Genomic DNA, 20,834 nt, shown 5'->3' on the forward strand with positions numbered 1-20,834 from the left:
TCACACTCCATGTGCATTTGCTTAGAAATGTGGGCTCCCATACATGTAGGCTCACTTCCTCTCCCCATCACCTGGGACTAGCCATGGTCCGCCAACCCTGAGCAGTCACCTGGAACACCTGCCCGTCCACTTCAGCGTAGGCCCTCACAGCATGCTCGGGAAACATGAAGGTGACGAAGGCAAAGCCCTTGGGCTTCTTGGTCAGGCTGTCGATGGGGTAATGAAGCTCAGACAGGGGACCTGAGAACAGGACAGGTGTCAGTATCTCAGGGACTGGGGCTGGGCCTGAGTGCTGGGCACCCATCTGGCGATGGGTTTTAACACATAAGAGCTGCTCTTTCCAGGATGGTCATGGCCACCTAGCCCACGGAACAAGGTGGCAAGCAGTTGCTGTGAGACTACCTCAAAGGTCAAGAGTGGCCTTCCGCAATCCTTTATGTGTCTACTTAAAAGTACAGGTGCCTGGGCTGGATCCTGCCTCCAACATCTACCACACATGTGGCCGGGGGCCAGACTACCAGCCTCCACGTGCCTCAGTTTCTCCTCTGTATGATGGCATCCTAAGAGGGCCTAACTCACAGGGCAGGTGTCAGCACATCCATGAATGAGTCAGTACCTGTATGTACTGAACAGCGCCTGTCCCACAGTTAGTGCCCTAGAGGTGTGTGCTGGGTACAGCTTTTCTGAACTGGCCTTGGTGTTCAACACCAGGGAGCGCCCGTCCCCCTCCCAGTCTTTGTCCTCCCCCATTGAAACCTGGAGGCCACTGCTCATCCCCTCACCCAGGCAGCTGTGCAAACCCACAGCTACAGGCTGGGAGAATCCTACCGGGGGGCCTCCCTGCCCCCACAACAGCCACTCAAGCAAGCTCAGATCCTCACGACCCACAGCTGGCCTCTAAACAGAAGTGAGGGATCCCAAAGCTGCCAGACCTCCTTTCAACAGCCCCAACCTCTCTCTCTTACACACACACACACACACACACACACACACACACACACACACATCCCCGAGTGCCGAGCTGAACCTCAGGCCTTCCCATTCTCGCCTGAGACACAGCAACGGCAGCGACTGTGACAAACATGACCCTTGCTATCAAATCCACTTGGGACACTTGGTTGGGAGAGTGGAGCTCTCAGGTGGTAGAGGTCAGACCTAGGAGCCCTGTCACGTTCGTGCCTCTAGCCACTGGACTTCAAACACTGAGCAGCAAGAGTTCAGCTAGCAGGAACTAGATCAGCAGAATGTCTCTAAATCTTTTCTGCTCCAAGTTCAGACAGTGAGAGTGAGGAGCCAATGGGTTCAGACAGCACACGATGCCTCTGACGCGACCTTACATGGGGAGCCCTGCTAACCCCCTATGTCCATGACATGGGAGTGCTCACAGCAGCTCAGGAGCCATCAACCCCATCTGTGGGTGACAGAACAGAGACGAGGAGGAAACCATCTGCCCATGGTCAGGAGCTGATGGGAGGCGTACCGTACTTGAACCCAGGCCACCTGCTCGCACACTATGTGCTACAGGTGCACATGCATGTTAAGCTGGAGGCAGCGTCCCTACCGAATTTGGAGAAGAGCCGCTGCAAGTCCTCCTCGGTGCTGGTATAGGGCAGGTTTCGTATGAAGAGCCTCCCGGAGTCGGCCAGGTCCTCCTCCTCTTCGTTCTCCCCAAGGGTCCGGCCTTGCCAGGGTTTAGCACTATTCTTTAGGGGCCCCTTGGTTGTGGGGACATTCTTTTCCCTAAATATCTCAATGTAGCGTCCACCTGCAGGAGGAGAGGAATCAGGGCTCCAGGGCAGGCCTGGAACTCGCCAGAGACTCCTGGGTGGTGGTCCAAACTCTCCTTCACTGCCTTCCAGGTGCCACACCCAAGGTAAGAGTGCTGGCACCCAGTTCTATTACCAGGGTAGAGGTCAGGGCTGGTGATGGGCCTGAACGGGAAGGGCCCTCTCCCCAAATCTCACTCCTCCTGCACATTCAGCTTCAATCCTGGGGGGAGCCTACCTGGCTACCTGGGCCACATGCTATACTGCATCCTCTACCCCTCAGGGCACACTCCCTGGCTCTGCCTGTGCTAAGGTTTCACAGGACAGCCAACCCTGGAGACCTGCCTCATACCGTTGATGAACAATCTCTGTGCACTGCCCCCAGAGCCAGAGCTTGCTCCTGCTACTCTTGTGGGTTTTGCTCTAATGTTACTTTCTTAGTGAGGCCCAAGTAGGCACAATCCTGTCTTAAAATCCACCTGCTCCAGTCCAGGCCCATCTGATGATTGCCTGTCTCTCCCCCCTCTATCTCAGCTTACTCTGACCTCTGGGAGGCTGACATCCTAGTTCACTACACTTTCTGTATCCCTAGGGTCTAAACCAGTGTTGGGCAGAACGGACCCTCCATAAAAACATAACAAAGTAAATGAATGAGTGAATGAAGCCTTGCAACCAGGCAGAGGCTGGTTCCTTACCCATGTATTCCCTGTTGCATTTCAGAGCTTGCTTTATTTCCTCTTCACTGCGGAAGTCCACAAAGATATACCCTGAAAAGGAACAATGACAAAGGTAGAATCTGCAGACACTGGTGGAAGTCACACAGGAACACCCACACTGCGCTGGTGTTTGGGGGAATCTGAGCAGAAAGTGCTGGAAAACCCCTATTTTTGCCAAGTCTCCAAAATACAGGTGGACTCTCCCTGATCCCCCCGCCCCCCAGCCACACTTTTTACAGGGAGTGTTGGGACCCCAAAGTCTGGTTTTTCAGATGAAGGTGTCAGATCGTAGGAGTCAAGAACACAGGAGGCCATCAGCTCCCTTCCAGCCTCACCTTCACCCCACCTGAACCACCTCCTCCCCTCCATGGCCTTCTCTGGAGGAGACCTGCCGAGGCTAAAGTACTGTGACCAGCTCAGCACCTGAGTGGCTATCTCAACAATGATTCTGTCGATGGCCCCAGTGTACACACAGACAAGTATATGGGACTGTTTCCTAGAGCACAGGAGGCCTCACATTCTTCAACTCACAGGCCCTCGACCCCGTGAGGCAGCAGAGCATCATGGCTAAGAGGTGGCAGTGCTGTACCTGGTCCAAAGCCCACGGGTCCAGGGCTCTATCATAAGGCTATTTATTCATTCCCTCCTAGGATTCCTCCTTCCTCTCTGTTCCCAAAGGTAAGTACCTCATCTATCTCCATAAACATTCTCTATCCTCTTCCCTGTCTGCCACACTCCAGTCCAGCCCACCATCGATCCTTCCCTGGATGGCTGCAAAAGTCCAACCCAGACCACCTGCCCCTCGTGGGCCCCACCAGCCAGGGGACTGTTCTATATCCAACTGTGCCTCCCCACCCCTGTGGGGCTCCTATATCCACACTGAAGTCCGTGATCATTAGTAAGGCCCCAGGTCTAGGCTCTTCCAAGGGGACATTCTGTTGCTCCTCAGAAACATTCTGTTCCCATGCCAAGCTCCCTCCAGCTCCCGAGCCTCTAATATGGTTTTTTTCTTAGCCCTGACAGCTCCAATATGCTCCTTCCTGCTCCCTTTGGCCGATCCCTGCTTACCCTGTGGTCTCCAAAGTACCAGGAAACCGGGGATACCACCTCTACCACCACCACCACCAATAGCAGCTTTCAGAGAGTATGCAGTAGGCATTCAGCATTCTTTAAATGCTGTGTATTAACTCACTGAATCCTCGCAATGTAACAAGATAGCACTGCCCCAAGCACAGATGAGAAACAGAGGCCAAGTCCCTCATCCAAGGTCACAGGGCCGGTAAGTGGCTACGCTGGAATGATGCAGAGCCCTTCCTTTACTGCACTCAGGTAAGTATGCAAGAACACACAGACTGGCTGAATGGAGCTGCCTGGTAAACTGGGCTTCAGGCTCAGAGAGTTGGGAAGGAAACGCAGATGCTCAAAAGTGACCAGACCACCCCTAAAGTAGGCACCCTTTCTTCCCCAGATGTCAGCTCCCACAGTTCACAACCCCTCTGCCCATGTAGGAATCTTCTTGCCAAGGACACCCTACATGCCCAGTGCTGCCTGGCCTCCCCCAGCCAGAGGTCCTTGGTGCAGTTCTCAGAGGGGCACCAGTTCTGCTGCTCCATGTCCTGCAGCCTCCCCACCTGGCCAGCAAGTAGGCACAGGTAGGATTCCAGCGCTCCAAGCTCAGACCCTCCCTTCTAGCATGGTCCCCACCCCTCCAAAGCCTAGGAAGTAGGCTGGCCATCAGACTGGGAAAGGCGGGCGAGAGGGCAGCAGAGGCAATACCACCCATGTGCAGCATTTCAGAGTGCGCCTGTTGGGAGAGCTGACCACAGACTTGGCCCAGCCAGCCCCAAGCCCAGGGACATGTGTTTAAACAGAACTGGTGAATCCACTAGCATGAGCATAGGCTGAGGTTGGGGGGGGGGGGGGGGGGGGGGTAGAGGAGAGGAGCAGCAGAAAGCTACATACGAGACTGCCAGAGGCAGACACTTGTCCCAAGTGCTTGAACCCCTCCACAGGGGTTCACAAAACAGGGGACACAAAACCAATATGACAGTGGCCCTGAAAACATCCCCCCTGAGGCAGCTGCCCAACCTTCCATCCTTGCTCTCTGCCTCCACACACCCACCCGAAATAGCCCAGGCCTTACCTGTTTTGTTTCCGTGAGCATTTCTCACTATCCGAATGGCCACTGGTCGCAGAGGTGCCAGGAATTCTAGAACGTTCTTCTACAAGAAGAGAAGTTTCCCTCTTTTATCAACTCACTAATATAAGTGCAACCTAACAAAGAGATAGGGGCCGAATTTCTGAATTCAGAAAGGCCTCCACAGCGTTTCACCCTTCAGCTTCTCACTGCTAAACACAAATCTTTTCTTCAACATGAAATAAAACTACCTTAGATGAGTTTGGAACTAAAAGTTGGAGGAGTGAAAAATACAGATCTATATATAAAATAGTAATGTTCCAATTGGCATTTTCAGGCATTGTTCTGATCTCTTTTTCCTAAGGACCTTTTTATATATTTGGGGTTAACTGCTTTTGCCATTTCTCATGAATGCATGAATGTTTGTCCATGTTACTTCATGAAGGTGAGACACAGCAATCAAAAGTGCTGTTGTAGAACATGAGAGACTCCTAACTCTGGGAAACAAACTAGGAGTGGTAGAAAGGGAGGTGGGCGGGGGGTGGGGGTGACTGGGTGACGGGCAGTGAGGGGGGCCCTTGATGGGATGAGCCCTGGGTGTTATGCTATATGTTGGCAAATTGAACTCCAATAAAAAAAATAATTAAAAAAATAATTTAAAAAAAATCCATACTAAAAAAAAATAATTAAAAAAAATCCATACTAAAAAAAAAAAAGTACATCTGAAACTAACGATGTACTATGTTGGCTAATTGAATTTAAATAAAAAATATATGAAATTAAAAAAAAAAGTGCTGTTGTAGACGGTCTCAGATTTTCTGAACTCTTCTATTTTGGACATGAAGATGATTAAACACATGTTTTTATATATGCAGAAACACACAGATATATACAATGTTAGCAAATGCCAAATAAAACAAAATTCCTAATTCCAACACCCAGCTCACTCTTGTTAGCTTTTTATTAAAAATGAAAGTAGGAAAAAAAAAAAAATGAAAGTAGGAGGCCCCTTTTCATCTGTGTACTGGTGTAAGTCCTTTGGGAAAGCTTAGACTATCCAGGCAACCATAAAAATCCAAGCACTACACAACGAATGGAAGAAGTCCAATAAAGCTGTGAATTTTTCCTGTTCCTACCTCCATTTTTTTAAAATGTCAAATTATCAAATTCTCCCAAAAAAATATTTTCCTCATTTTTATGTGCCTACTGAGAAATCCAGCATACGATGTAAGGTGCATCTTCTTCCAGAAAGAAATTCATCTATCCATACAGTCTTCTGTACATTGTATGTATGATGGAACATCCTGAGGATCTTCCGTATCAGAATATTCTTTTTCATGGCACATTATATTGTACTGTTCCAATGTGCCACACTTTAGTTAACTCAAGATAACTAAACCTGAGTTAACCTTGAGTTTTCTAATCTGGGCACTATGGAAATTTTGGGCCTGATCACTCTGTGGTAAGGGGCTGTCCTGTGCATTGTAGGGTATTTGGCAACATCTCTATTTTCCACCCCTGGATGCCAGGAGCATCCCTCCTCAGCTGCAACCATCAAAAACCCCTCCAGATATTGCCAAGTTTTCTCTAGAGGGGGCCAACCATCCCCAGCTGAGACCCACCAACTTAGCCACTTCTCTAGTGATAAAGTATAAAGGCTGTTTACTGCTTTTTGTGTTTATAAGTGACATGACACAAACTGAAAGATTAAGTCACAAATACAACAGTTAACACAAGAGCAGTGAATATTCTTGTACTGAAATCTTGGCGTATTTGGTTCATTCACTTATAGAACAAATTTCTCGCATTAGAATTGCTAGGTCAAACATATGGAAATTCTAAATTTTGACTGATGCTTCCAAATTGCCCTCCAAAAAGCTGCACTGCACACTTCTGCCAAGAGCGCATGAAAGTATTACTGAGCTTTTGAAATTTTTGCAAAATGTAATTTTCCAGTTTTGACCTTTAACTATGAGTGAACTCAAGCAGTTATACTGGCCATACGAATTGTCTTCCTTAGAAGACCTCCAACCTGTGGTCCCTTTTCCTGTCAGGTCACAGGTCCCAATATCGATCGATCTATTTGTAAAGAAACCAGATTTTGCCTGCTGTTTGGTTACAAATGTCTGTGGTCTTTCAACTTTATGACACTTGCTGTCTTATAGAAGTTATAACTGTTGTGTCATCAATCAGTCCATTTTTTTCCTTATGGCCAAGTTCTGCAAACGGCTCAGGGAGCCCTGTTTCAGTCTAATATTATAAGTAAATTCACCAATGCTTTTCTCCTATAACTTTTATACTCTCATTTTTTAAAGCTTTTGATACATCTGAAGTTTATCTTGCTATAAGGAGTAAGGCAGAGAGCCATCTTTTTTTTTCTTTCTTTCTTCAAAAAGGTTAACAGGTTGTCCCATTACTAAAGAAAAAAAAATCTCTCTCCTCATTGATATGAAACATTCCCCATAATCCTCATGTAAATGCTAATAAGAAATAGTTTATATCTGGATTCTATTCTACCCCATCAACCTGTCCACGACTTTGCCTGAACCAGACTATATTAATTGCTGTAGTATCTTGCAGGGAAAGGCTCTATTTCTTGCACGATATTCCACAATGCTCTAGGACATGCCCCCATCCTAATGAACTATAACTGAACTTACTCATTTATCCATAATTAGAGAATTACCATCTTTACATTCTCAAAATGTACAGCTTTCCCTTTATGTAAGTATTCTTTTAAATTCCTCACTGCTGTTTAAAGTTTTCTTTATATAGAACCTATAAAATTTTTATTAGAGTATCTATAAAGCCTCCCTACACACACAGACACACACACATGTAATATCAAACTATCTAAAGGTAGGTTTTCTTTCTGGTTTATATACAAACTTTTTCTTCTATTTCATTTTGTTTTTGTTCACGGAGAGAGAAAAAGTCACTATTTTTTTATGAATTAATTTTGCAAAAGCCACCTAGTATCTACTTATTTTTTTTTAAATTAAAGCATGATTTTCAGGGCACCTGGGTAGCTCAGTTGGTTAAGTGCCTTCGGCTCAGGTCATAATCTCAGGGTCCTGGGATCGAGCTCCACGTCAGGCTCACAACTCTGTGGGGAGCCTGCTTCTCCCTCTGCCCCTTCCTCTGCTAGTGCTCTTGCTCTCTCTCAAATAAATAAATAAAACCTCTAAAAAAACAAAGCATGATTTTCTGCATGTTTGGTATTGAAACTAAAGTGTAGCACATTGAAACAGTAGAATATAATGTATCATGAAAAAGAATGTCCTAATTTGGAAGATCCCCAGGATGTACCATCAAGTAGAAGATGCAACATACAGAAGAGTGTGGCTAGATGAATTTCTTTTTTTCCAGAAGGACTCTAATTTACCAGCTAACTGGATAGTCTGGTGTGACCCAAATGCTGCCTATGTGGATTAACTGATTAGCTTAATTTTTAAACATTAGTAAATATACAGACTATCAAAAAAGATGAACACTTCAAGAGGGAAAAAAGGACAAAGATATGGCTAGGTACTTTTTTTTTTTTTTTTAAGATTTTATTTATTTATTCATGAAAGACACAGAGACAGAGGCAGAGACATAGGCAGAGGGAGAAGCAGGCTCCCCACAGGAGCCCCATGCGTGACTTGATCCTGGTCCCCGGGATCACACTCAGAGTCAAAGACAGACACTCAACTGCTGAGTCACCCGGGTGTCCCTGGCCAGGCACTTTAAACAGAGATGTACATGTGATTTACAAATGTGAAAGAATGATCGATGCCACCAATAATTTAAAATATAAATTAAAATGAGACACCATTTACACCTGTCATATTGCAAAAGATGAATACTCAGGATCCGCAGAAGTGGGCACTTTCATACTCTGCTGAAGGGAGTATAAATTAGCAATGCTTCCAGGGGGCAACTGACACTCTGTATCAAAGCCTTGAGAATGTTTGTGTGTGCCCTTGCATCAAGTATTTACTTGGAGCAAGGGTTGGCAAACTGTGGCCCGCAGGTCAAATACTGCCCATAGCCTGCTTTTGTATGACCCTGTGAGCTAAGAATGGTTTCTACATTTTTGAAGGGTATTTAAAAAAAGAAGAAACGAAGAAACGTGCTCCTGACCCCAAATGGTCCCCAAAGCCTAAAATCTGCACTGACCTTCACAGAAAAAAACAAATAAATAAAAAATAAAAATCTTCTCACCTCGTCTCAAGGAATGCTGACTGCATTACTGTTAGCAGAATTATTAATCATTATTAACGTTATTATTAACAGAAAATTGGAAACAACCCTTATGCTCCACCTTATAGGACCCGATGAGTATATATTACAATGTGCTCAGAGCAAGAAATAACACACAACATGAACAGAGATGTTGTAGCTGAAAATTCAACATTCAAAGATATTTTTAACATATTGTTATAATAGAGGAGAAAAAAGGTTCAAAAGAGTTCCTACAGGAATGATTTTTAAAACTAGAAAACAAAAGTTAGTGTTTATATACAAAGAAAAAAATGTCTAGGAAGATATACTCAGAATTTATTATTGGTTGTCACTTAGTGGGATATAGGGGTGTGTGTGGATTGGCGGGAGGATTTTCTCCACTTTGCTTGGGACAGTAATTAAACCTGCAGGAAGTATGCCTGTAAGGGATTTTGCCTGTAGGAAGTAGGCTTATAGGAAGTACACTTGTAGGAAGTAGGCTATAGGGATTACACTTGCAGGAAGTAGACCTACATTCTGGCACCCTATCTGGTTAGCACTCCTCTCACTCTCAACTCAGCTGGAAGACATTTTATATGGTCATCTTAGTTATAGGTAATTTCACTTCTCTTTATTTAGCTGTTAAAAAATTTTCTAGGCTGAACTTGTTATTACTTTCACAAGGAAGTAAATTAAAAAGTTCTCTGCTGTATAAACCCAGAGTCAGCAAACTACAATATGCAGGCCAAATGTGGCCCATGGCCTGTTTTTGTCAATAATTTATTGGCACACAACCATGCCTATTGGTCTACCTATCTTTTAGGGCTGCCTCAATGGTACAACATCAGCGTTGAGTAGTCGCAACAGAGACTATATTGATCACAAAGCCCTAAGTGTTTACCAGCTCATGTTTAAAAAAGAAATGTTTTTTAAAGATATATTTAGTTTTGCGATGGAGAGAACATGGGGGGGTCAGAAGAGCAGCGAAAGAAGGAGAAAGTTCCAAGCAGATTCCACACTGAGCACAGAGCCGATGTGGGGCTTGATCTCAGGACTCAAATCATGGCCTGAGCTGATAAGGAGTTGGGATGCTTAACCAACTGAGCACCCCAGCACCCCTAGAAATTGTCCAGAGAGCATCTTCTGCTCCTCATGTATAGGACACCAGTCTTCCTCAGTCTCTGTAGAGCCACCTGTTTCTTGACCCTGACAACACCTGAGATCTTCACCTTTTTGACTCCAATCCCTTCTAGTTCAAGTCCTCAATAATCCTAAAACCCCACCCCACCCCCATGCGGCGGAGCCTCCTATTCTCCCAGGATCTCCTTGCCCTTCTTGCACTGTTGGTACGTACCTCTGTGACATTGAATGGGGCACCACGCAGCTTCACAGTGTAGGGGGTGGTAGGTTCCTTTTGGTTTGCCAGTTTGTCTGCCTGAATGATGGTGAAGAACAGAAATGGCCACAGTGAGTTCCTTGGTACAGATGCAGGAGGCAGAGCCAGATATCTCAGTGAGGCACCTGCTGCCAGCGTGAACCAGGGAATGCTCACGAGCATTATGCCTGCCAAGGATGTGCAATGGCTGGAGGTGGAGGTAAGAGTGTGTTAACGGGGGCTTCAGGCTATGAGGGGCAGGGTGTATCGGATGGAGCTTTGAGGTATCGTGATACTTGCTACCATTGATTTAGGCCTTAACTCTGTGTCAGACACTCGTCCAAAGCACTTTCTAAATGCTCCTAGCCTATTAAATCTTCACAACCACCTTAGAGAGGTATGGGTTCAGGATTGTCTTTATAATTCTGAAATCCAAATAGCTCTGAAAAAAATCTAAATTTTCTATAATTCCTTCGGCAACAAAACTTGCCCTGACTTCAAGTCCTTGACCAGCAAAATCTGCTGAGTTGATGTGAGACAACCAACATCTACCTTTACCCCTTGTAGCACAAGTGGTTGTTTCTGGTTTTGCTGTGGAAACAGACATGTGCTTGATCATGGGGTGCTGCCCGAGACCCCGCTGAGGGTGCTACATACACTGCACGAGGCATTGAGGTATCTTCCCGAACTCTGAAATTTTGAATGCCAGCATATGGTTAGGCACAGGGGTTTTGGAAACCGGACACAGAGGCCATTGCCGTGCCATCATCCTAGATGAGGATCAGCAGCATGAGGCAAAGCACCTCACCCTGGCCCCATGGCTACTCTGTGTTGGAGCTGGGATTTTGAACCCATAGCTCTCTGACTTTGCCATATACTCGACTACCTCTCTGAAATACACATTTTTAGGAGATAAGGACAGGTTGTGGCAAAGAGAAGGGGCCGAAAATCAAGGAGGGAGGGTGCCAAGGAAAGAAAAGAGAGCAGTGATGTCTGGAGCCTTGAAGAGGGCCAGGTGGAGAAGAGGGACGTGAGGGGATGGGGACCCAAACATGACCTGCCCCGTGTCTGAGGGGAGAGGATGCCCTAGCAGAGAAAAGATAGCTGTCGCCAAAGGCAGCACCCACGTCTGTAATGTAGACTTCAGAGCCCAGCAGGCCTGGTCTGAGTCCTGACCCCAATACTTCCCAGCTGTGACCTTGGGCACACTTTCCTTTGCTAGGCCTGTTTCCTTCCCTATAAAATGGGACAAGAATCCCCCACTCCCCAGAAAGCTGTCATAAGATTTAATAACAAATGACAGCCCAGCAGATAGTTAAGTACTCAATTCATTCCATCTACTATGGTCAACTGTGGCTCACACCTGCCTACCCTGCTACTAAGCACAAAGCATCCTACACCCAGGTCCCTTGTGCAGCTCATTAACACCCCACAGCTCCAGAAGGGAGGTGGCTTGTCCAAGTCCACATAGAAAATAAACTCAGAGGGGAGAAGTGCTTGCCTGATGTCACACAGCAAGCACAGGGCAGGGCTGAGAGCTGAAGGCAGGTCGCTGGGCTGCTGAGCTGCCTTCAGGAAAGGTGAGTGAGGATGAGGACAGCTGTCCCCCCTCCTCCCACCACCTCCCAAGAGCCACTGTGCATTCCACCACACACACCTCAGCTCGGGCTGCCCCTGGTATCTCATTCTCAGATGGGGCACTCTGCTCCGGGCCGGCCACTGGCTTCCCTCTGTCCTGCTGGGTGGGTGCAGCGCCAGGGGCCTCCTCCTCGGCCCCACTCTCTTCCCCGCAGCTCACAGCTTCGTCTTCACTCTCCTCCTCTTCCAAAGATGACAGCGACTCAGACTTCACCATCTTGGATTTTAGGTAATCCATGTCGGACAGCTCCTTCTGCACGGCTGCTCTGGGTTTGTGGCCATCGTCGTCTGCAAAAAAGGGAGGCCGGGGTCAGTGACAGTCAGGGGAGGGCAGAGGCCTCGAAGGCAGAGAGCATGGCGGAGCCACCGCGAGTGGCATGACGCACCGAACACCCCCCGTGGGTCTGCTGATATGTAACGTTAATCAGGGTGAAACTGTTGGGAGTTCTGATATTTCACATGAGTCCAGAGAGCTCCGTAGCTCCTCACTAGTGCCCTGCACCAGACTTGCCCTCCTCAATCTGCTCTTTCCACTGCAGCCTATGTGATTATTCTGAGAGCACAGACAGGATTGTCACTCCTTGCCTAAAACTTTCCAGTGGTTTGCAGACGCTTGCAGGACACCCATGCTCACCAGGCACGTGTGAGCTGACTGGCTTCTCCCCCAGCTCCAGCGCCTCCTCTCCAGTCACCCCAAACCATGCAGGGCCCCCTCAGCCACCTGCACTGCCCTTTCCTGTGTGTCCTGGCCATGTTCTCCCCTTGGCCTGCAATCCCCCCCTTCCTGCCTCTCCCCTGCTGTACCCCACCAACTCCCAGTGAGCCCTCTGGACCCCAGTTTTGCACAAAAACTTAACCAGGCATAAAATTCACATTAAATCCCTTCTCTCACCTTCAAGCAAAATTACGAGTGACCCACAACCAGAGCAGTTCCTACTCTGGACTGCACCTGCTCAGGTTCTCTCTGCTCCCACACTATGCTGTGAGCCCCTTCCAGGACAGAGGCGCCTCCCTCCCCACCTCAGGGGCCTTCCCCAGGAGCCCTCCTACCCCCTTTCTTGCTTTCTCTCCCTGGCGCTCATCTTTAAATATCATCCTAAATAGTGGACTTAATTTTGTATTCTCTCCCCCAACTAGAATGACAGCTCCATGCAGAGCAGGATTCTTTTGTCTTTTGCTCACTGTGCTCTATCCTCAATGCCCAAAGTAGTACCTGGCATTCAGGAGCTCAATAAATATCTGACTGACTGGAACCAGGATAGGTCAGGGCATATCTTGGGTTGAATAATTGCCCCCACAGAGGACAGTGTCTCACGTCATTTCCTGGGTCTGTCACCAAAGGGCCCAAGGTCACATCCACAAGCCAGGACACACACAGGGGCACATACTCAGGCAGACAGGGTGCACATGGATGCCCTCACCTTCTGGGTCCTCCCCAGCTCCCTCCTCGTCACTCTCCTGTCCTGAGTCAGAGTCAAAGTTCAGGTAGTCACTGGCAGGAGGCTTGCTCTTCCCTTTCAAGGGCTCGATGTCCAGGGCATCATTCGCCCAAGTGGCTGTCTGTGTCCGCTTCTGGTGTGCTGACAGGAACTCCTGGAACTCAGTGTCTTCCTTCAGCTGGTGGCACCAGGGACGTGGGGAGAAGGGAGACCAGGCAGAGAAGGCTCAGCGAGGACATCTGCTCTAACTACCCCTACCCCAAGCTCCTTTCTCCTGCCAGCCTCTGGAGGACCCCTGGGATCAGCTGGGTACACTCGTCATCACATAAATAGACTAAAAAGCCCCAGAGATGTGGCAAGGGAAGACGAGAGGCATGTCTCTGCTTGCCAGGCTGCCTCCCTCCATCTGAGCCTGCCACAGCCCTCCCAGTGCCATCCTGGGTACCTCCCCTCTGGGTCCACAGGACACACTCGCTCACCTTCTCCAGCTCACTTGCTACCTTTTTTGTCTTGTCATCCTGCAAATAGAAGGCACAGACAGGGAGGATTACAGACGAACAATGAGGGGGGACAGAAGACATTGTCTGAGGAGGGGCCATCTTGAGGAACTATCTTTTTTTTTTTTTTTAATATAAATTTATTTTTTATTGGTGTTCAATTTGCCAACATACAGAATAACACCCAGTGCTCATCCTGTCAAGTGCCCCCTTCAGTGCCCGTCACCAATTCACCCCCACCCCCTGCCCTCCTCCCCTTCCACCACCCCTAGTTCATTTCCCAGAGTTAGGAGTCTTCATGTTCTGTCTCCCTTTCTGATATTTCCTACCCATTTCTTCTCCCTTCCCTTCTATTCCCTTTCACTATTATTTATATTCCCCAAATGAATGAGACCATATAATGTTTGTCCTTCTCCAACTGACTTATTTCACTCAGCATAATACCCTCCAGTTCCATCCACGTTGAAGCAAATGGTGGGTATTTGTCATTTCTAATGGCTGAGGAATACTCCATTGTATACATAGACCACATCTTCTTTATCCATTCATCTTTCGATGGACACCGAGGCTCCTTCCACAGTTTGGCTATTGTGGACATTGCTGCTAGAAACATCGGGGTGCAGGTGTCCCAGCGTTTCATTGTATCTGTATCTTTGAGGAACTAACTGCGAGGGAGTCTCTGGTCCTTCCCGTTCCCACTGCCCTGCCTTCCCCCCTCCCCCCACAGGGGTGACTGCCTTGCTGACCTGGGGGATGCAAGTGGGAGTAACCATGTACGTACTTTCTTAGGTTCTGTGGGGACAAAATCTTTGTCTTTTGAAGGATTCTTAGACTGTTTTGTTTTCTGAGCATGTTTGCTCCAGGCTCGGGGCTTTGTTGGGTCCCCAAATGACTTACAGAACTCCACCTGCACAGGAGAGAGAGAGTGATGAGGACACTTGCCACCAGCCCAGCACAGGTGCTACCCTTCAGCACCTCAGAGCTGGGCTTTTGAAAAAGGCAGCTGTCATTTACTAGTTGAGTCAGTTAAAGCAAATTATAATTGACCCTTGAACAACATGGGGTTAGGGGCACTGACCCCTTCCCTGTGGAATTAAAAATCTGTACATAACTTTCAACTCCCCCAAAACCTAACTACTAAAAGTCTACTGTTGACCGGAAGCCCTACCCATAATAATCGATTAACTTGTATTTTGTGTGTCATATGTGTTATGTACTATATCGTTACAACAAGCTAGAAAAAAGAACGTTAAGGAAAACATAAGAGAAAATGTATTTACAAAAAAATCCGTGTATAGGTGAGCCTGCGCAGCTCAAACCCTAACTGTCCAATTGTTGGCCTCCACTGGCCTCCAGTCCCTAAAGTCATTACAGTCACTACACTTAGCAACAAATTCCACACACCAGGCAGTCAGGAGTCCTCGTCAAGCAGGAATACACGGAGCCTCCCAAACAGCAGGAGGGAGCAGCCAAGACCTCCCCACTTCTCAGATGGGAAATGTGAAGTCACTTGCCCCAGCCAGTCACCCTGGGAGAAGGTAACAAAGTGGAGACGGCTGGGTGGGGGGAGGGGGGTGGGGGGTGGGGAGAGGCTGGCCCTAGAGTGGGAGTTCTCAGCCATCTAGCCCCTAGGGTGGCTGACACAGGGTCTGGCACGAGGCAAGGCTAAGCTAACAGCTTCCGGAATCACCGTAATTACCATGCAGTGAGCTCAGCTGGCCCCCATGGAGCTCAGCTAGCTCCAGAGAACTGCTCCAGGGCAATGAGAGGTGGGTGACAACTCAGAAGCCTGGAAGTGCTCAAGGTCAAGCCTGAGATGACATGTTCCCTCAAAACGCTCCTCCCCCACAAAGGGGCTGCACTTCTGGCCACTCCCCTTTCTAGACTTTCAAAAGAGTTCTGCTGTTTCTGTAGCAATGACAAGAGCCCAAAGTACAAAACCCAAATCAACAGACAAGTAAAAGGAAAGTGGGGGAAAAAAAATGTTTTTACACCAATTCCTATTACCCAAACAGAGAAATTAATGTTTTGGTAAAAATCCTTCTGCATGGCTCTGTGTTTCACACACATATAAATTAAGAACTGTGGTTCTGTGTGAATGGGATCACGTGATACATACTTGTCTAACATCTGGTTTTCTCTTCTCAACAAAGCGTTACGGATGTTTTACCAAGTCATTAAGTGTACATGAGTGAAAAAAAATTAAAAAATAATAGAAATGGGGATCCCTGGGTGGCGCAGCGGTTTGGCGCCTGCCTTTGGCCCAGGGCGCGATCCTGGAGACCCGGGATCGAATCCCACGTCGGGCTCCCGGTGCATGGAGCCTGCTTCTCCCTCTGCCTGTGTCTCTGCCTCTCTCTCTCTCTCTCTCTCTCTCTCACTGTGTGCCTATCATAAATAAATAAAATTAAAAAAAAAATAATAGAAATGTACATGAGCGACAGGGATGGGACTTCCTCCTCCAGGAAGCTCTCCTGACACCTCCTCAGCCTGGACACAGGCCTCCTTTGTTCCCCAGAGGTCCCTGGTGCTTCCCTGTCACAGTGGGCAAAGACTGACTCACCGTGATCCGGGAAGTGTCGATAAAACTCCTGTTGAAATGGTTCAGTGCCGACAGGGCCTCTTCCTCTGACTTGAAGCCAATGAAGCCAAACTTACGGAACTTGCCATCTTTGGTGAACTTCAGGCTGCAGTCTGTCAACGTGCCAAAGGAGGCAAACAGCTGCCTGAAACGGTCCTCCTTCATCTACAATAGAAGGGGCGCAGTGAGGGAGGAGTAAGGAGCTATCAGAGCCAAGGGGGCAGGAAGGAGACCCAGGGCCCTGAGATTCCCTGAAGGCAAAGTCAGACAAGGCTGGGGCACAGGTGCTCTGCAGTGGGGCTGGCTCCAGCTCTGGCTCAGACACTGCCTGGCTTACTTCACCAATGGCTGCAATGAAGTCATCCTATGGTATGGGCTGTTCAGAGGATAAAGAGACCCATGATGTAAGGAGGCCAGCACCGTGGCTGCTCCAGAGCCAATACCTGATGATGTCAGAATAAATGCACAAATGAACGAATGTGGTAAGTTATACTTGTTTGCTCACTGTGGTAGAGGGAATAACGAAGTACCCAGAGACACGTCCATGTCCTAATCCCTGGGACCTGTGAGCATGTGACTGTACATGGCCAAAGTGATTTCACAAATGTGATTTTGTTAAGGATCTTAGAGATGGGGAAGTTATCCTGGATCATCCTGGCGGATCCAATGTCCATGTCCCATTATGCAAGAGAGGCAGGAGAGTCAGGACTGGAAAAGGCAATGTGATGTTGAAGACAGAAAGAGACTGCAAGGGGGCACCTGGGAGCTGTCAGTTAAGCCTCTGCCTTCGGCTCAGGTCACGATCTCAGGGTCCTGGGATTGAGCCACATGTCCAGCTTCCTGCTCAGCAACAAGTCTGCTTCTCTCTCTCTCTCTCTGCCCCCCTACCCTCATTCATGTTCTCTCCACAAATAAATAAATAAAAACTTTAAAAGACAGAGAAAGAAAGAGACTGCAAGATGCCTCGCTGTTGGCTTTGACCATTCAGAATATGGCCAAAAATCAAGAAGCACAGGCAGCATCGAGAAGCTGAAAAAAGGCAAGGAAACAGATTCTCCCCAGGGTCTCCAAAACGAAGGCAGCCTTGCCAACACCTTCATTTTAGGATTTCTCCCCTCCTAAACTGTAAGATAATAAATGTTTATTGTTCAAACCACTAAGTTTGAGGTAATTTCTTACAGTAGCACTAGAACACTAATTTATTAACGTTATTATTATTATTCGATCAAGGGACCCAACATTATGGAAATTGGGCCCTGGCATCCCCCCATTCTCACTTCAGCCTTATTCCTCAATTCGGTGAGTCTTCCAGTTTCTGGGAGATCTGTGTGTGGGTAGCAGTATGGACACCAAGAACCCCACAAGTAGCTAAAATAAAGTCTAAGATTCAAGAAACTACAGACCTTGGCAGCCTAGTAGGAAGGGAAAACACATTTTCTGAGGCATGTTCTTAGTAAACTCTGCTCATTAAAACTTTGTATCTCCCTATGAGTCTGGAATTATTATCCCCATTTTATAGAGGAGAAAATGAAGCTCATACAGGATAAATGATCTACCCAAGGTCTACAGAATCAAGATCTGTGACTCAGCTCAGATACATAAAAGGCAGCGAATTCATCTTCCCCATTACTTGGGAGCCACCAGACTCAAATCTGACCCCATTATTCCTCCGTCAAGAACCTCTTGGTGACTTCCTAATGCCAAAGGCTCAAGCATAAGCAGCTAAGGTAAAGTGTGAGATTCTCCATGATCTATCTTGACTGACCCCTTCAGCACTATCTTTTGTCAAATGCCTTGCAACCTTCCCTGCTTCTCACCTCTGAGGCTTTATGAGTTGTCTCCCCATATGAAATCTTCCCAGCAGACCCGGGCTACCTTCTCTTCATTCTCAGTTCAATCAACTCCCCCAGGAAGCCTCTCCTGAACTCCTTGGGTGGGTCAGGTGACCAAGCCCTCTGTGCTCACACAGCACTGGGTCATGCTTCCATCCCTGCTCCTTACATCATAGTGATCTGGTGTCCTCTGCTAGACTGTAAATGCCATATAGATGGGGATTGAGTCTTATCCCCCACTGTCTACAATGTCAGCAATATAATGAGTACTTACTGCTAAATAAGTAAGGAAAGAGTTAAGAAAGAGTGCATGCTATCATGAAAAGAGAGACAGTAGGGTGTAGGGGTCGGAAATGCAAATTCTAGACATAGACTGTTCAATTCAATGGATCCCTGCTCTATGAACTACCAGTTGTGTGTGACCTCAGGCAAGTCACTTTCCCTTGCTGTTGCTCAGGTTCTTCATCATTAAAATGGAACCTACTGGGGGAAGCCCAGGTGGCTCAGCGGGCCGGTGCTGCCTTCGGCCAAGGGTGTGATCCTGGGTCTTGGGACTCAGTCCCACGTCGGGCTCCCTGTGTGGAGCCTGCCTCTCCCTCTGCCTGTGTCTCTGCCTCTCTCTGTGTGTCTCTCATGAATAAATAAGTAAAATCTTTAAATAAATAAAACGGAACCTACTTTGTAGGGTTTTGCTGAGGATTACTTGGGTTACTTTACAGAAAGCAACTGGTACAGCGCCTGGCACATAGTAGGCTCTCATATGTTAGCTGCTACTACTGTCTTTTTTTTTTTTTTTTAATTAATTCTTTCATTCACCAGACAAGACACACAATGGTAAGAGAGTCATTCCTATAAGGGAGGAAGCCCAATGAGATGGAAGTGAAGGGGAAGAAAAGGGTAGCCATGCTAAAATCCTCATCCATCAAAGTGAGGCATCAAGAGACACTGCCTAAAGCAGACGGATGGATCATAATGTATTCTGAAAGTCTACTCTTTGGGGTAAATAATGGAAGAATTAAAAATAGTAATATAATAGACTGAAAGAATAGATGATCGGGTTCCTCACCTTTCATGGGGGGAGGGTCAGCAGTCATTGGGGTAAATAGAGCAAGACACCGAGGAGAAAGCACACTACTTAGACCTGGAGCGATACCTAGGAGGAGTCCTAAAAACAGGTCACTGAAGAGAGACGGGGTAGCACGGAGCTAGCACGAGGGAAGACTTCGCTTCTCATTTCATACGCTACCATACTGCTTGCACTCTTCTTGGGGGTACTGTTTGAATTCTTAAGATCCCGTCATAGGTCTCCCACAAGAGAGAAAAGTTAAAAACCACGATAAGGCAGAAACAGCTTCGTGTCGTCACTCCTCCTCAGGAGACGCTCCTGAGGAGTCCAGAAGGTCTCTCATCCCATCCAAAGGGTACATTTTATATCTGGGGAGCGAGCTTACTGGCCCCACCAACGGAGTGGGAGCTCTCCATCCAAACAGAGGCCACGATGAAATCGGGAAGGAGGAACCACCGGGGCCCACCGCCTCCAGGCGCCTGACACCACACGCGTGCAGCTGCTGCCTCGCCCGCTCCAGCAGGCATGTTCTGACGGCATGCCTACCCAGTGCCTGGTTCTGTGCCGGTCTCCCGGGAAACAGAGACAAGCATGACTGGGGCACCGGCCTCCGCCTCCCGGATGAACGACTTCCAGCCCTGCACACGCGCTCGGCTGTCTTCAGCTATGTCCACGGGCCCTAAGGGCGGGCGTGGGGACCCAAAGGCAGGGGCGCCCCCTAATACTCCCCATGTGCCTCTGCCCCAGCCCCGAGCGGTGGAGGAACAGAGTGCAGGGTCCGACCCCGTGGCGAGTCAACGGCCACAGACGGTGACCAAACGCGAGGCGCTGCAGGAGGCCATTCAGCACACGCGGGGCACGGGTGCCCCCCAAAAAGCTGTCGCGACGGGAGCCAGGTACTTCCGGGCGGGCTGTGAAACCTTGAGCGGCCACTACCCCCTCTCCCGACCGTCAAATAAGGATTTGCCGAGAACCCTGCCCCTTCTGGGTTTCGACTGCGCCCGGAATCCTCCCAAGGGCCAAAGCCCCTCCATTCCCTCCAGCCATCTCTTTCCTAGTCCCCAGCTCCTGGCCGGCCCCGATGCCAGATTCCGCGCTCTGCACTCACCCCATTCGGGAGGTTTTTAACGATCAGTCGCGACATGGCGCACGGTCGCTGCTGCTTCGATTCCAGCGCGGACCGGCGGCGGCTTTCACCAGCAACTTTCACGCTCCCGCCCTGGGGGCCGCCATCTTTGGCGAGCCGGAACAAGATCACGTGCTCCGGACGTCAGCACGCTCCCTCCGGAAGCAGGCGAGGCCTAACCGGAGCGGCCCTAGGAAGCCACACCCCCAAGGGGCGGGCCTGAGCGCTTGCCTTCTGCGCAGGCGCGGGCTGTTGGGCGGCGCCCGGGGAAGCCCGTGCAGCGCGGCAGTCGGCGGGGGGTGGTGATGGTTCCCAAGGTCGGCGGGGGGTTGCGTGTGGCCCGCGGTACGGCGGGGGCTGGGGGTGAGTCCGGTGAACTCTGCGAAGACGTTTCAACCTCCTCCTCTATTCTGTATTATTCGTGTGTCCTAAAGCTGCCCTGAGAGGGGAGGATG

The 20,834-nt window shown here is 48.6% G+C and overlaps 1 protein-coding gene across 2 annotated transcripts in view; it reads right to left on the bottom strand.

Annotated features, from left to right (window-relative positions):
* The window catches only part of RBM19 (RNA binding motif protein 19), a 126,877-nt gene extending 106,348 nt beyond the window's left edge, over window positions 1–20,529 (bottom strand). The window contains exons 1-11 of one of the 2 annotated variants that reach the window (XM_077875759.1): window positions 20,362–20,528; window positions 16,338–16,520; window positions 14,556–14,681; window positions 13,757–13,795; window positions 13,260–13,455; window positions 11,858–12,126; window positions 10,180–10,260; window positions 4,626–4,704; window positions 2,462–2,533; window positions 1,562–1,765; window positions 110–240 (exon numbers count right to left, since the gene is read on the bottom strand). In XM_077875759.1, coding sequence (XP_077731885.1) covers window positions 110–240; window positions 1,562–1,765; window positions 2,462–2,533; window positions 4,626–4,704; window positions 10,180–10,260; window positions 11,858–12,126; window positions 13,260–13,455; window positions 13,757–13,795; window positions 14,556–14,681; window positions 16,338–16,520; window positions 20,362–20,397 — 1,416 coding nt within the window. In that variant the 5' untranslated portion in view covers window positions 20,398–20,528. Of the gene's footprint in view, window positions 1–109; window positions 241–1,561; window positions 1,766–2,461; window positions 2,534–4,625; window positions 4,705–10,179; window positions 10,261–11,857; window positions 12,127–13,259; window positions 13,456–13,756; window positions 13,796–14,555; window positions 14,682–16,316; window positions 16,521–20,361 lie in introns of both variants that reach the window. The other variant, XM_077875760.1, reaches the window with a different exon arrangement.
* Window positions 20,530–20,834: the final 305 nt, after the last annotated feature.

This window comes from Canis aureus, chromosome 27, assembly GCF_053574225.1.
Source record: "Canis aureus isolate CA01 chromosome 27, VMU_Caureus_v.1.0, whole genome shotgun sequence".
Taxonomy (NCBI): domain Eukaryota; kingdom Metazoa; phylum Chordata; class Mammalia; order Carnivora; family Canidae; genus Canis; species Canis aureus.